This window comes from Quercus robur, chromosome 8 (assembly GCF_932294415.1).
Source record: "Quercus robur chromosome 8, dhQueRobu3.1, whole genome shotgun sequence".
Classification (NCBI taxonomy): Eukaryota; Viridiplantae; Streptophyta; class Magnoliopsida; order Fagales; family Fagaceae; genus Quercus; species Quercus robur.
Genome location: NC_065541.1, coordinates 6,771,126 through 6,787,626, shown reverse-complemented (window position 1 = coordinate 6,787,626; position 16,501 = coordinate 6,771,126). Strand labels below are relative to the sequence as shown.

At 31.4% G+C, this 16,501-nt stretch overlaps 2 protein-coding genes and 1 pseudogene across 3 annotated transcripts; 2 read left to right on the top strand and 1 right to left on the bottom strand.

Moving 5' to 3' along the window:
• Window positions 1-1,238: 1,238 nt before the first annotated feature.
• LOC126694369 (11-beta-hydroxysteroid dehydrogenase A-like) lies at window positions 1,239-5,378 on the top strand. The gene is made up of 6 exons (XM_050390606.1): window positions 1,239-1,595; window positions 2,854-3,046; window positions 3,284-3,369; window positions 3,840-3,971; window positions 4,049-4,177; window positions 4,934-5,378. Exons 1-6 carry the CDS (start codon window positions 1,413-1,415, stop codon window positions 5,135-5,137), a joined length of 927 nt encoding a protein of 308 aa, XP_050246563.1. The 5' UTR covers window positions 1,239-1,412; the 3' UTR covers window positions 5,138-5,378.
• A 908-nt stretch (window positions 5,379-6,286) lies between these two features.
• LOC126695759 (11-beta-hydroxysteroid dehydrogenase-like 3) lies at window positions 6,287-11,666 on the top strand (annotated as a pseudogene).
• Window positions 11,667-12,641: 975 nt separating this feature from the next.
• Window positions 12,642-16,501, bottom strand: LOC126694367 (30S ribosomal protein S10, chloroplastic-like). Of its 2 annotated transcripts, XM_050390605.1 has the most exons (4): window positions 16,170-16,501; window positions 15,770-15,829; window positions 14,493-14,824; window positions 12,642-13,009 (listed from the first exon to the last, which is right to left on the bottom strand). In XM_050390605.1, exons 1-3 carry the CDS (start codon window positions 16,416-16,418, stop codon window positions 14,513-14,515), a joined length of 621 nt encoding a protein of 206 aa, XP_050246562.1. In that variant the 5' UTR covers window positions 16,419-16,501; the 3' UTR covers window positions 12,642-13,009; window positions 14,493-14,512. The 2 variants fall into 2 exon arrangements, with proteins under 2 accessions (XP_050246562.1, XP_050246561.1); XM_050390604.1 differs by lacking the exon at window positions 12,642-13,009 and having other exon boundaries at window positions 14,252-14,824.

The following is a 16,501-nucleotide window of genomic DNA, read 5'->3' as shown; positions in this document are numbered from 1 at the left end:
TGATAAGAATGCAAGACTAGAATCAATTCTCAAGCAACTCACGGGCGTGACTTGGTCACGAGTTGCTTATTAGATGCACTGAAAAAGGTTGTTCCTTTTTCTATCATGTGTCCATATCACGGGCTACACTCTATCTCATTAGTGCTACCTTCTCTTCAAAGCAATAGTGGTCAGGGTTCAAGTACTTCTACCCAATTACAAATTAACCCAAATACATGAAAATTGAGAAGAAAATACAAATAAATTTGGCATGCAAATAAGCCAACAAAAACAAGGACTTAACAGAACTCACGCTTAACAGAGAAGAAGTTTGGAAGTGCAGCAGCTATAGAGAAGCTTTAAAAAAAATTATTTAAAAAAAAAAAAAAACTCTATTATATGCTTTGAGTGGAGAGTGACAAAATTTTCAGCAATTTGCACCAAAAACAATTTTAAAAATTAAGGTTTGAGATTGATTGATTTTTTTTATTTTTAATTTCAATATTTTTTGTTGAGAGAAGTGTGTGTATTTTTTAGCTTCTGGGAGATTAAGAACTTTTACACTCTAAAACTCCATGGAGAAAACAAACGGATGGTAGCACATCCAACGAAAATATTTTTTATCATTTTTTTTTTTTTGAAAATGTTAATTTACTACAATTTTTACTACAAAATGCTTACAAGACTAATGTCACAAATTAATATGATTGGTGACATTTCAATCATATAATAAATGAATGTCAAAATTACTTTTTTATGAATGGTGACATATCAAAATTTGTAATATCTTTAACATCTCTTTTCTTTTTCTTTGATAATAACTTTTACTTGTTGGCTAACATTTGAGTCTTTATTAATACTCACATATAAAGAGATATACTTATTGTTTAATATTTGGGGGTCTAATTCTACTTGGATTCTTAGGCAATTGCCTAACTCAACTAGTAACTAGGTCAGCATTGCTTTTAGTTACATAATTTTTTTAATTAATCATGTAACTTATTTAAATAATACATATGGGTGGTCTTATAACTTGTTAAAAAAAAAATTCGTTGAAAGTCCAAATCAATTTAAAAACAAACTTTGTCCCTACTTGAATATTTCCAGCCAAAAACAAATATTAGGCTCAAGCTGACCGAGTTAATGGTTTAATTGAAGCCACATCTTCACATATACAACGTCACTCTCACATCACATTTACATGTACCTTATCTCAAGTCCTTCATGTGAGATCCCAAAGTAACGTAAAGCCACCTCTTCCCTAAATTGACAAATTAGTGATCATTTCCAAAGTTGTAAAAGCTAGAAATACCAAAATCTTATCCAAATGATAATGACCGTTATCCAGTTGAATCCCCTTTGTTTTGTTAGGTACCCAGTTCCTCGGAGTTTTTAATATCTCTCTCTTTCTCTCTGTTCATTGAAACAAAGCTATGGATTTGCTTCACAAATTCTTGAATATTGTACTCCTTCCTATAACTCTCACCGTATTACTTCTCTTCCTGCTACCATTTCTTTTTCTCAAGTTTCTTTGGTCCTTAAAAAGATCCATATATAGAGAACATTTGGCTGGTAAAGTCATACTCATTACCGGAGCTTCTTCAGGAATTGGTGAGGTAATTATTTTATATGTATAATTAGTCATACCAATAATTTACTAAATTCTATTTCAAATAAAATTTTTCTAGCAATTTAAAGTAAATTAATATTTAGTTTAATTATTTTTGTTATATATCATAATTTTACATTTTGATATAATAAAAATTTACACATTACATACCTTGCTTGGATGAAGTAGCTCAATAAATTTACCTACTATACTTCACAAAATTAATGTGTTTTTTTATTATATGATTCACTAATTATTAATATAATTTTAATTTATTTATATATAATTTTCAATTAAGTCATACATCGCACATACATTATAATAGTTTTCAATAAAATTTGACACTAAATGACATCTTGTGATTGTTAGAATTGTGTAGTTAAATGATTAAATTTACTATGTCCCAATATCTTAAGCTTTTGGGAGAATCAGAGATTTAACATGGTATCAGAGCAGCCCATGTCTCCTCCGCTCTACCTCCCTTTTAAAATCCCATATGTTGGACCTCATCTATTAAAAAGGTAGTTTAGGTCCACAAGTGAGAGGAAGTGATGAAATTTGTGGTTAAATGATTAAATTTATCATATCCCAATAATTTAAGCTTTTGGGAGAATCGGTACTTAATTTAACATTGATTAGTACTAACAAAATAAAGCGATGTCAATGACTCAGTGGTGGAATCATGTAAGAGTGAAGTTACTTCAATCACAATATCATGTGAAAATTTTAAGCTTATAATTTTTTTTTTTTTTTTTTACTTTTCAAACTCTTTTACTATATTTTTACCTTTTAACATTAATAATCCACATCCGCTTATCTATGTCATCCATTCAACTACGTAGAACAAAAAATAAAAGTTCTAATAAACATTATATTTCATTATAATTAGTGGTTTCTAAGACCTTATGAGATTTTGGATTTGAAACCTCTTGTCAGCGTCTTGGCACCATCCTTAAGGGATTCCTCCCTATAATAAACTTATGTGTGTGGGACGAGGAGATTGCATACAGCCGAAGGAATAGTCAGATACTCAAAAAGGTCTAGATATCCTTGTTTAAAAATAATAAATAAATAAAAAACATCAATTTAATAATTTAACACACTTCTAGTGTCTTGTCACTTGACTATGAATGGTTTTACAAATAATTAATACAAACATCTCTCGTACCACTACATAGACTTGGCCCTAGTGAATATTTTCTAGTTGTGCCTTTGTTTAATATATAGATTGATAGTAATGCAACATTAATTTTGTGGGTTTGAAGTATGTTGCTTATGAGTATGCAAAGAGAGGAGCTCGTTTAGCCCTTGTTGCTAGAAGAGAAGATCGTCTTCAAGCAGTGGCAGATAGAGCCCGTAAGCTAGGGTCACCAGAGGTTGTTGTGGTTCGTGCAGATGTTTCCAAGGTTGAAGAATGTAAGCAATTTGTTGAAGAGATAGTGAACTATTTTGGACGATGTAAGTGTCTTATTTTTTGTTTTCACAATGTCTTAACTCAAATGACACATTCTTTCCCTTGTAAAAGTAAGGTAAATGATTATATCGTGAATTCAAGACCTATTGAGTGCATGTGTATATAATTAACTTATCAATAAATAATATTGTACGATATGTTTTCATTTTCCATAGCTTTTTGTGAAAAAATAAATAAAAATTGTAACTCATGTGTTATGGTTGGTGTGGTTTTTGGAACAGTGGATCATTTGGTGAACAATGCTGGGGTAATACAAGTACGCTTGTTTGAAGAGTTCACCCAATTCTCTGATATTGCTTCAATTATGGTAATAAAACCAGCATGCGTGATTGAATCTCTATCCTACTTTCTTAACAGCGATTGTTATTAGAATTTAAGAATGAATAGTGATAGCTATTGTGTTTTAGATAATGCAATTGTTAACCATACAGAAACACCAAAATATTGAAAATTAATGCATTTCTAGGCTTACTGTTAACTGTATTAGGAATCTTTGCAATTAACCTTTAGATCTAAAAAACAAAAAGCCTTGATAGTGAAATAAACTTTCTCCATATTTTAAGCAAAATTTAGAGAATCATATTCCAATATTTACATGTTTGTCAAAGTGAAATAGGTATTGTGGTTCAATTCAAATCCTTCAAGCTGTTCACTCCCAAATACACAAAATCTTTGCAACAAAATTGCAAACCTTAGAATTCAAATTTTTAAACTATATTTTGTCTGAGTTTTAGGTTGCATACTCGCCCTAACTGACTCTAAACTTATGTTTTTTAGGACATAAATTTCTGGGGTTCAGTGTATAGCACCCATTATGCAGTACCACACTTAAGAAAAAGCAAAGGGAAGATTGTTGTAATTGCTTCAACTGCAGCATGGTTAGGTACTCCAAGATTGAGCTTCTACAATGTAAGAAACCTCGTAATTTGTGTTACTCCCATATTTTCCTTCTCACTAATTGCTTGTGAAATCTGTGATGGCTTCAGGCAAGTAAGGCAGCCCTGATATCCTTTTTTGAGACATTGAGAACTGAATTTGGACGGGATATTGGAATTACAATTGTAACTCCTGGAAATGTAGAGTCAGAAATGACACAAGGCGAATTATTTTTAGAGGTAGGCTTTAGAAAAAGTATGTTGTTAATTATCTAACATAGCTAATTGTTTACCCTACCATTTTTTGTTGCATTTATATTATAGACATTGAGGTGTTTTACCCATACCAAGAGGTTTCTAAGATCTTTGAAAATTAGCTCTTTCCAAAAAGCATCAGCTATTGGTATATGGCTAGAGTTCATGGAGGAGAGGGGGAAGGTTTTGGAAGAACATCAAAATATAATGATGCCTAATTTCTATTTTTCACCCGTGTTTGACAAAAATGAGCTCTTCTTTATAGCCTATCAGTATCAATCAAACCAAAGCTTGTATTAATTTTTTTTTTTTTAATATTTCCAGCCCCCATGTGGATGTGCAAGAAAATCTTGTGCTTATATCATTAACATATGCCAATTCATCAAGGGATTGTTGGTGAACTTGATTTTGTTTTGCAAATACACCTATTTCATAACACAAATTACACTATTCAATTTTGACCATAATTGATTTGTGGAGAATCTATAGTCAACCTCAAATTTTTGAACTTAAGACTTGATAGTTGTTTGGAGTCCGACCGGATGGTTATCTGACAATATGAGTACCTAGGCCTAACAATAACTGTGCTAACCATTTTGTACCCTATTCAGCATAAAATTGGTAATGGCCTCTACTATGTGTGATTTCTATTGCCAACTTAGCCATTATCTGCAATTCAATTCTTATTCTCTCAAAACAAAGAGGTATATTTTTCATTTTCTTAATGTGATTTCTGGTTAGGTTGAAGCTAACTGGATCCCAATTGAGACAACAGAAGGGTGTGCCAAGGCAATTTTGGACAGCACTTGCAGTGGAGACATGTATTTGACTGAGCCATCTTGGATGAAGGCGGGATTTTGGGTAAAAACCTTGTGTCCTGAAGTATTTGAATGGTGTTTCCACTCACTTTTTGTTAGTTGGCCTTGGACTTCAAAGAAGGACTAGTGCTGTAAATGGACAGACAATTTGAGCTTGATGTGAGAAAAAAACTCAAATATGTTCATTTATTTAACAAATAAGCCAAGCTCAAGCTTATTTTACCCTCAACTATGAATAAGCCAAGCTCAAATAAAATATTCTTGAACAAGTTCATGATTATGAAAGTTTGAGTTAAGTATATATGACATTATATGTTTACATGTATAGTTGTATAAAAATATACTTATATAAATTTGATATTAGATTATGTAGGTTTGTAATTTTTTTTATTTAATGTAAGTTTGTAATTAAAGTCATAAGACATTAAATCATTATTTTTAACTTAATGATAATATAAATAGTCTGATTTGTAGTAAAATTATATATAATTTATAAGTTCATAAACGGAAATTATTCTGTCTTATTAACTAAAATAACTTTCTCAAAAAAATAATAATAATGTAATTTATGCAATAACTTTTTATTATCATTATTATAGCATATATTTGTGAACAGGTAATAAATTTTAGTTGTAGTGTACTAGTTTTTATTATATATGGAAAAGAAATAAGTTAATCAAGTAAGTTGAGTCCATAGTATTAGGTTGGCAAACCATGAACAAATGTATCCATATTGGAAAGTTTTAGGGCGTCTTGAAGTTTGCTTGAAGTCTGCTAAAATACATTATTGGTTCTTGAGGTTTATGTAGTAAGCGTTTTTGGTTCTTGAAATTTCAAATGAGCACCATTGGTCCCTAAAGTTTAAAAAATAAGTAATATTGGTCATTATGTTAATTTTCATTAGAATTTTTGCTTACGTGGCTAATGAAACAATGAAGTGACATTTTTTAAGTAACGTGGCAGTGCTTAGCGACTTGAATTGTATTTTAGCCTAAAAAAATCTACTCAGGAATCTAGCAGAAAAAATATGTATGGGTCATGTTAACGAGTGCCGTACGGCATTAGTTAAAAATCCATTTTATGAAAGTTTTGATATCATTTTTATAAGAAATGAAAAAAGCTGTCAAAACATTAATTGTACATATAGGTGCTAGATTTGACAAAGTAGGCCTCAAATTCTATTTCATCATTGAATTCCAAAACGGCACTTTAATATTGCCCACCAATGAAATAAATATTAGGTTGAAGCTCTCTTTCTGTTCATTGTAGCAAAGCTATGGATTTGCTTCACAATTTATTGAACATTGTACTCCTTCCTTTAACTCTCACTGTATTATTTCTCTTCACGCCTCCATTTCTTTTTCTCAAGTTTCTTTGGTCCTTAAAAAGATCCATATACTTTGAAAACGTGGCTGACAAAGTCATACTGATTACGGGAGCATCTTCAGGAATTGGCGAGGTATTTATATTAATATATATATATATATATACATACATATATATATATATATATAAACAGTGGCGGAGGAAGCTTATTTAATCCCTCCTTTTTTTATCAAATTCATTCCCCAACTTAGAGATATTATATATTGATATGTATAAAAGTTAAAAATATTATGTTTAGTATTATATAGACAGTGAGTCACAACTATAAGACTCGATTAAACAAGCTTGTGACTGAACAAACTCACGAGAACATTATTATGTTTAAGCTCAACTTATTTAATAATAGACCTTAAACTTAAGAGTTGAAATTGACTCATTTCTAAATTAATGAAACAAACAAATTTTTTTGCATGAGAAATGTAAATTATTTTGTAAACAACTTAGTTTATTTGCAAAATAAGAAGTTCCTTTTCACTTCTTAGCAATGTGAGACTAAGCATGCCGGGAAGGACATATTCTGGTATTCAATCCTGTGGGTTAAGTTCCACTTTGCTAAGTAATGAGTGTAGAGTCGAGCTTACAAGTGTATAAGTTACTGAGAATTCCTTCTTTTAGTGGACGTAGAACCAACAATAAACCACATTTACATATCTTTGTCGTTCATTCAACTAAGCAGAACAAAAGAAAGTTTTATATATATATATATATATATATATAAATTGAATTCAAGTTACACCTGGTATAACTTTAAGTAATATTACATCGTCCAATAACTTGTCATATAATTCATATTTTGAAATTCTCACTGTTAGATTTATATGTTTTTAACATTCAAGCCAATTTTCATGTCAATTAGATGTTATTTACAATTCAATCCATAAACTCGTCTTTTATGTATTATTTTAAATTACAAAAATTTGAATTTAAACAATTGATTGATGAAATAAATATTAATCTTTGATTATCTTGAAATTTTGCAAATATAGAGAATATACGAAGATAATGTAATATAACGATGGATTTGTCAAAATTCGCATCTAATTAAAAAATATTGAGTGGTGTAACATTGCTTAATGTAACTTTAACATATATATATATATATATATATATATAAGGCACAACTTAGGTACAATATTGTTTCTTAAGTTCCCCACTTAAGATTCTGTCATGTAGATTTTTTCATATAGGATGGAAGTTTATTTTTTAGTTAAATAGCCATATGGTTGATTTTTAAAAGGGGAACTAAAAAACAGTACCTAAGGTATTGTATTTAAGTTTCGTCCATATATATATATATATATATATAATCAATACAACTTTTCAATTTATAAATAATTTTAGCACATCATGCACGCTTCTACGAGCTATGTAGAACCAACAATACTACTAAACCACATTTACTTATCAATATCATTCATTTAAGATTCTGTCATGTAGATTTTTTCATATGAGATGGAAGTTTATTTTTTAGTTAAATAGTCATATGATTGAATCTTAAAAGGGAAACAAAGGAATAGTACCTAAAATACTGTACGTAAATTTTGTCCATATATATATATATATATATATATAATCAATACAACTTTTCAATTTATAAATAATTTTAGCACATCACACACACTTCTACGAGTTATGTAGAACCAACAGTACTACTAAACCACATTTACTTATCAATGTCATTCATTTAACTCAGCAAAACGAGAAAAAAAAAAAGTTTCATTATAATCAATACAACTTATCAGTTTATAAATTTAAGCGCTCCCCACACTTCCACGAGATAATATCTTGAGAAGACTCCAATTGAGGAGTATATATTATATTAATTCTTCACTTTTTTACTATATACTAGTGTGTAACTCTGTGCATAAGCACGGATACATTTAAAAACAATCACAATTACATATATATAATTTGGAATCTAATTAAATCTAGACTCTTCTGTTTTTGCATTCAATAATTTACTTGCCACAAAAATCAAAAAATTAGATGGAACACATGCGTAAAATTGAACTCCAATTAAAATTCAATTTAGAATCTAATTGAATTTAGAATCTTTAATTTTTGCACCTAATAATTTACTTGATACACAAATTTAAAAATTAGATGAGACACGTGGCGCAAAATTAGACCCTAGTTTAGAATTTAATTGAATTTTCTCTTAATTTTAACTATTAATATATATATATATGAATTGTTTTTAGTTATACAAAAAAAAAAAAAAAAAAAGGCTCATAAATATAAAATCATTCAAAAATTATATTTTTTATGGTTTACTTATACTGTACTCTTTGTTTTTTACACTAAATTAACTCATTTAAAACAAAAATTAAAAAATTTAGATTAGATGTGACACATGGCACAAAATTAAACTCTAATTGAAATCTAATTTCTATATTGAATTAACTCATTTGACACAAAAATTTAAAAACTTAGATTAGATGGAATACAGGACATAAAATTATAATCTAATTTAATTCCAATTTGAAATCTAATTGGATTTTCTCTAAACTTTACCTATTATTATTATTATTATTATTATTATTATTATTATTAAGGAAATGGATTCTTAAACTTTTTTTTTTTGCCATGTGAAGCGTAAGGGTATATTCAACATATTTCTCGTATGCTATTAAATAGCCTTTATCCCCTTTGAAATTTCTTGGCTCCGACTTTTTTTTTTTTCTTTTTTTTGAACTAGTTTAGAAATACTACTAAATAGATATATACTTCATGAATAGAGGCCTCCCATTCTCCCATGCACTCCAGCCTAGTGATGGCTCTAGCCTTTGCATATTGACTTTGTGAGTTTGAAGCATGCTGCTTGCGAGTACGCAAAGAGAGGTGCTCGTTTAGCCCTTGTCGCAAGAAGAGAGGACCATCTTCTAGTAATCGCAAATAAAGCCCGCAAGCTAGGATCACTAGAGGTAATTGAGTCATGCGCCGATGTTTCCAAATTTGAAGAATGTAAGAGATTTGTTGATGAAGCAATTAGCCACTTTGGACAATGTAAGTGTTTTGCTTTTTATTTTATGCTTTCACCATGAGTTTCAACTCATCCTTCCCTTGTAAAAGTAATGTAGAGGTTGATATCATGACTTCAAGACCTACTGAGTGAATGTGCAACTTAATTATCAATGAAGAAAATTGTGTGATATGTAATTTGGTTTTCGGACCTTTATATATTTACATTATACTTGCAATATAAATTTACATTGTAGACACAAAAAGTAGTAAATGTTGTATACATTTACAAAAAGTGTATAATGTTTACCACTTTTTGCAAATGTGTACAACATTTGCCACTTTTTTGTATCTATAATGTAAATTTAGATAGTAAAAAGAAGAATCTCCCTTGGATTTCTATGGCTTTGTGGGAAAAAAAAAAAAAAAAATTGTAACTTATGTATGATGGATGGGGTTTTTGGAACAGTGGACCATTTGGTGAATAACGCTGGAATACTACAACTACGCTTGTTTGAAGATTTCTCCCAATTATCTGATATTGCTTCAGTTATGGTAATAAGACCATAACACTGTAACAGTACTTGTTATTGGAATTTAAAAAATGAATGGTGATTGCAATTGTCTATTAGATAATGTCATCCAATATTATTGCATCTCTAGGCCTAGCGTTAACCATGTTAGGATTCTCTCCATTTAAAATAGATCTATTTTATAGTTTAGATTAAATGGTGTGACACTTTGTACACTGCCAAATCCAAAAATAAAATTTTAACTATGAAATAGAACTTCTCTATTTTAATTTTTAAGTAAAATTGAGAGGATCATGTTCCAATGTTTATGTGTTTGTCAATATAAAATAGGCACGGTGGTTCAATTCAAATCCTACTAACTATTCACATCCAAATACACAAAATCTTTGCAACAACATTGCACACTTTAGAGTTCAAATTTTTATTTGATGTTAAGCTGCGTTTGTTCAAGAATTAACCTATTTTTTGTCTGAGTTTTAGGTTGCATACTTTCCCTGACTGAACAAACTTTATGTTTTTAAGGATATAAATTTCTGGGGTTCAATGTACAGCACCCATTATGCAGTTCCCCACCTAAGAAAAAGCATAGGGAAGATTGTTGTAATTGCTTCAACTGGAGCATGGTTAAGTACTCCAAGATTTAGCTTCTACAATGTAAGAAACCTCCTAATTTGTGTTATTCCCATTTTTTCCTTCTCACTGATTGCTTGTAAAATCTGTGATGGCTTCAGGCAAGCAAGGCAGCCCTGATATCCTTTTTGAGACATTGAGGACTGAATTTGGACAGGATATTGGAATTACAATTGTGAATCTTGAAGTGATTGAGTCAGAAATGACACAAGGTGATTATCTATCAGAGGTAGGCTTTAGAAAAAGTATAATGCGAATTATCAAACATAGCTAATCGTTTACCCTACCAGTGTATGTTGCATTTATATTATGGCTATGGTTAATGGAGGAGAGGGGTTTGGAAGAACATCAAAACATAATGATGCCTAATTTCCATTTTTCCGCGTGGTTGACAAAAAATGAGCTCTCCTTTATAGCCTGTCAGTATCAATTGAGCCAAAGCTTGTATTAAAAATAAAATAAAACCCTTCCAACTCCCATGTGAGCTTTCTCAAAAATATTTAAATAAAAAAAATAAAAAATAAAAAAACTCCCATGTGGATGTGCAAGAAAATATCGTGCTTATATCATTGATTTTACATATGCGAACTCGTGTGTTCCAATTAACTCAACTGGTAAAGTCTCTTATCATTGAATAAGAAATCTAGTATTCAATCTCTGCCTAGCCTAAAAACTAATTGATATCTTAGTATGATAATAAAGTTAGAATCCATGACCTACCTCAAACTTTTGGACTTAGACTAGATTGTTGTTGTTTGGAGGCCTGCCGGATGTGTATATGACAATATGAGGGCCTAGGCCTAACAGTAATTGTGCTAACCATATTGTAATGAACCTACTATGTGTGATTTCTATTGCCAACTTAGCTACTATTTACACTTTGATTCTTATTCTCTCAAAACAAAGAGGTATCTTTTTCATTTTCTTAATGTGATTTACGGTTAGATTCAAGCTGATTGGTTCCCAACTGAGACAACAGAAGGGTGTACCAAGGCAATTTTGGACAGCGCTTGTAATGGAGACATGTACTTGACTGAGCCATCTTGGATGAAGGCAGGATTTTGGGTCAAAACCTTGTGTCCTGAAGTATTCGAATGGTGCCTCCACTCACTTTTGGTTAGTATGCCTCAGAGTTCAAAGGACTAGGGCTGAAATGAATAGCTAAACAGTTCCAACTTGACTTAGAACAAACTTAAATATGCTCATTTATTTAATAAAAAAGTCAAACTCAAGTCTAGTTTGGCTCAACTATTACCAAGCTGAAACAAAATAATGTATTCATTTACAAGCTCATGAGCATGAGTTAAGTATACATAATATGTTTGTGAGTGTGTGTGTATGTGTGTAAATATACTTATATAGACTAAATATTGAATCATGTAAAATTGTCAATAAATTCATAAGATATTAAATTATTATTTATAATTTACTAATAATATAAATAGTCCATTTCATAATAAAAGTTACATAATATTTATATGAAAAAATTAACTTTCAACAATACAAGGTTGGTGGATCTGCTTTTTATAAGTTCATAAACGAAAATCAAGCTATTTGATTAACTCAAACAATATAGTTTCAACTATAATTCAGTTATTAAATTTGTGAAGGGGTAAGAGTTTACTATATATGGAAAAATAATAAGTTAATCATGTTGCTCATGAACAAGTTCGAGCTCGTCTTACAAGAGAATTAACCAAGTCTAAACATATAATCTACTTTGATGATAAGCTCAAGCTTGAAGTTCGAAAAAAGGGATTTATGATTTACAGTTTAAAATTAAAATATCAGGTTGACATGTTAAATCAATATCTGGTCACGAAGATCTTAAAGTGTGTCTTTGTTTTTTCTAATAAACTTTATCAAACTTTGTACAAATCAGATAATTAGATGTCATCAAATCAAAGTTTTTTTCCCCCCTACAAATAGTTTCAGCAGTATAAGGCCTCAAGATCAGCACTCACCAGTCTTCCCATTGGAAAGAGGCAGAAGTACCACTAAGCTATAGGGTAATGAAATCAAAGTAAATTTTGAGATACATGACCAAATACATAATCAACATTCAGGTGACTTATCACTCAAGTCTAATGGACTTCATGACTTTGGCAAGACGTGTATAAGTAACACGTGGTAAACTTTTCATCTCATTCTACCTTTTATATCAAATCTACTTCATATTTATGAAAAAATACAAGATAATGTGTCACAGCACATACTAATCTGACAAGAACTAGAATATAGTAAAACACTGCTCATTAAACATTCAAGACGTCATAAATCTTGGTATTTTTCATCCAGCTCTAACAACTAATTCAAGAGGTCAGTGGTTTCAATTTTCTATAGGATATTGCTTACAAGAAATCCACAAAAGACACTTTTGAGAACAGGCCAACTGTTCAATGAACTTGTTCCTGTGATCACCCCTCTACAAGGCAAATCTCGACAATGACATCTCTAAGGGATATTTGCTCTAGGAAGCAATCCAGAACCTAAGAAGAAAAGTACAAATGTGAAAGAACAGGATAAAATACAAGCTAGATATCTTGTTGCAAGAATATTGGTGATTTTATGGTTAAAAACTTTTTACATAGAAGACAGACTATATTGAAATATTTAGGCAAAATGGTGAACTAATCAATTCAGTTGATATACTAATGCAACAGAAAAGGAACTACAGCCCCAATGAGAGGTCATTTGGAAACAACTTATAGTCAAACAATGAGAAGAGATACTTGCATGGATTTTTATTTTTATTTTTGAAATGGTTAGAAATCTCCCAAGCTACTACCCATACCCCTCCCCTCACCCTCAACCCCTACCTAGGGAGCTGCCATCAGACCAAATGGGTCATTGGCAAGATACTCGCATAGAATTGCTTCTGCTGTATCTCTTCAAGTTCATTGTCCCAGGATGCAACACATAACCAGGAAAGAAATACAAGGCCAACAACTGTCAGGGCACTTTGAGTCCAAAATAACACCTTTTGCTTCTTTCATCTTATCAAGATCATATTTCTGAGTAACATCACCATAACAAATTACCTTGCCACTGAAAATGCCCTTCTTCAGCCATCATCAGTTCTCTTCCAATAATTTCTCAATTGAGAATGCAACCATCATATTTGATAATCATTAGCTTTTTATATTACTCCCTCCGTCCCACTTTGTTTGTCCTCTATTCCATTTTGGGATGTCCCAAAATATTGTCCTATTTCTAAAAATAAAAGTCATTAATTTACTAATGTTCCAATTATATCCCTATTAATTTATTAATTCAATTTTTTGATAAATTTATTTAAGGGTAGTTTTGGAAACTTATATATTTTTAAAAGGTAGACAAGACAATAAATGATGTTCCCTTAAAAAGTTTGACTTTTCAAACAGGACAAACAAAATGGGACGGAGGGAGTACACAATTTCAGTTTTAGTTTTCAAAAGTTAGTTTTCTCTTGCTCGCTTTGTCCGGCTTTCACCATCTCATTGGTTAGACAATTACATGATAGAGCCAAACGGTGCCATTTTCCAGTAACTTTAAAAGTGGCTGATGTGTTGTAACAACAAAGTCGGGAAAGCCACTTTTTTGCACTTAAGAAGCTTAGTTGATCAAACCCAGTAGATTCATAACAACCTAAGAAGTTTATTTAAAAGCGATAAGAACAACATAGAGCAGATGAAAGTCCACAACTAGGAATTTAAGGAATTAGTCTTAGCCTCTTAGGAATGAACTCAACATTGTGGTAAGCAATTCAAACATCCTTAATACTCTTTATCTTTAATGCATAGGAAGTTCAACAATTTTTTTGCAAAAAAAATTGGGACTGATGGCTTTACTTAATGAAGATGAAAGTTGGAGTAATAATCAAACTAGGAAAAGAAATATCATCTATTACAGTCTTCTTCTCTACTTTCTTCCCCCAAATAGCAATCTACAAATCATAGTTAACCTCATAGTTTGGAAATTCAAGAAATTTACCTAAGCTGCAGCACTTTTCTTCAGAGCTTGACCTCCACATCAACACCAGCAGGAAGATCAAGTTGCATCAAAGAATCAATTGTTTGCGCAGTTGGGTAAAGAATATCAATGAGGCGCTGGTGTGTACGGATCTCAAAATGGAATCTTGCATCCTTGTGCACATGTGGTGATTTAAGAACACAATAGATTCGCTTCTTGGTTGGTAATGGAACAGGACCCATGGTTTTTGCATTTGTAGTCCTTGCAGCATCCAATATCTGCTTGCAGGAGTCCTCTATTAGGGGCACCCAGTATGATCTAAGCTTAATTCTGATTTTCTGCTTTGGGGCCATCTGCAAACAAAACGTTGTTTTAGATTATAACAATTCTACTAGAAAGGTAGAAAAAATGACAGACAAATAGTTCTAAACAGAAAAGATATATTTAGATTTTTCAGCCAGCCCTGACTTCTTTGTTGTTGGCCTTGTGGTTATTTTTCAACAACTTAAGGGTTGTTCATATGGCCATTTCATGCATCCTTAATGGCCAAGCAGTAGTGAAGGATGTGAATTAAATCTCTAAAGCAACTAAAAAGTTCTCTTTGTCGCAAGCCAAAACATTTGCTGCTTAGCAAGGTGCTGCATTATAAACTAGGTGGTACTATTATTGAAGAGAGTGACTACACGATCTATTGGTTGATGTTTACACAGAAGTCCGTTCCAGAATCAGATAGCTGAGAGGAATGGTCTCAGCTCGCAGGCAACAGTTGAGTCAGAACTCTAGCATATGAATATATAAGAAAAGGCAAAACTGACATATGAGGATCTACTTCACCAACAAGAACATTTCCAGACTAAAAACTGAACTTAACTTGACTAATCCCAACTGTCTGAGGAACATCTTTTACATGGAAATAGGAAATGATTTGCTTAACTCCAAATTAAAATCTTGAACATGTAATCCTGTAGCAACTTACTCCTCAGGATCATAGCTTCATCTTCAACTCCATTGAAAAACAGATTTTACAGTACAAGACTTCAAATCAATTTCTTTAGCAGTGAAAGTTACTCTCATGAAATAAAATCCAAATTGCACAAAGTATTACACACCCATTTCATCTATTTGTCATCCTATTGATCCCAACCATTACATATTGCCCCACCCATTCAGACTTTTTCTTCTCATTGAAATTTAAGGTTTTCTTGAGTAAAAAAGTTAAATAAAATCTAACACTTCAAAATTTTCTCTTCTGTTTTTTCACAATATGAAAATCAACCAAACATTAGTAAGATATATACCGAGTCTGCATCTGCACCAATACTGAGTGAAGAAGTACTGGGTGTCTCGGAATCTCCAACCTAAAACACAGATAATTAATGTTAAATTCAAAGCCATAAAAATCAAACTCCTTTAGATACTTGATGAACCGCACTAAAGAAAATATTTCTATTTTCCAATCCCACATTTTCTCAGCAACCAAACATAGCAAATGCTTTCATGCTCATCTGTTTTTAGTTTCCCAGAAATTAAAAAAAAAAAAAAAAAAAAAACCATACCCATTTGCCCAAATAGCGTTTTAAGCTTAATTGAGGTCAAAAGGAGAAAACTTGATAAACAAATACATTTTCTTTTTCCACATTTTCTCTACAACCAAACAGAATTTAAGCAAAACAAAACAAAAGGGCAAGAATTACAGACCTCAAAGGTTGTAGTAGGGTCAGACTCATCTGGGGTTTCTAGAGGTGGGTCTAGAGTTTCTGGGGATTCCAACACTTCAGGAGCAGCATAAACCCTGGTAGATGGTAGTGAGGGTTTAAGGGCTTTGAGCTTTGAGGCTTTACAAGTGTAGAAAGAGACAGAAGAGAGTTTTGGTTTGGAAGGAAATGAAGAAGAATTGGGCAATGGAATGGAAGGAATTAGTGTTGCAGAGATTGAAGAAACTGCCATGGAAAAAAGCTCTCTCTCTCTCTCTCTCTCTCTCTCTCAGTTTTTCTCTATTTTGCTGTGAGTATGAGCCGCTCTCTGTGTTG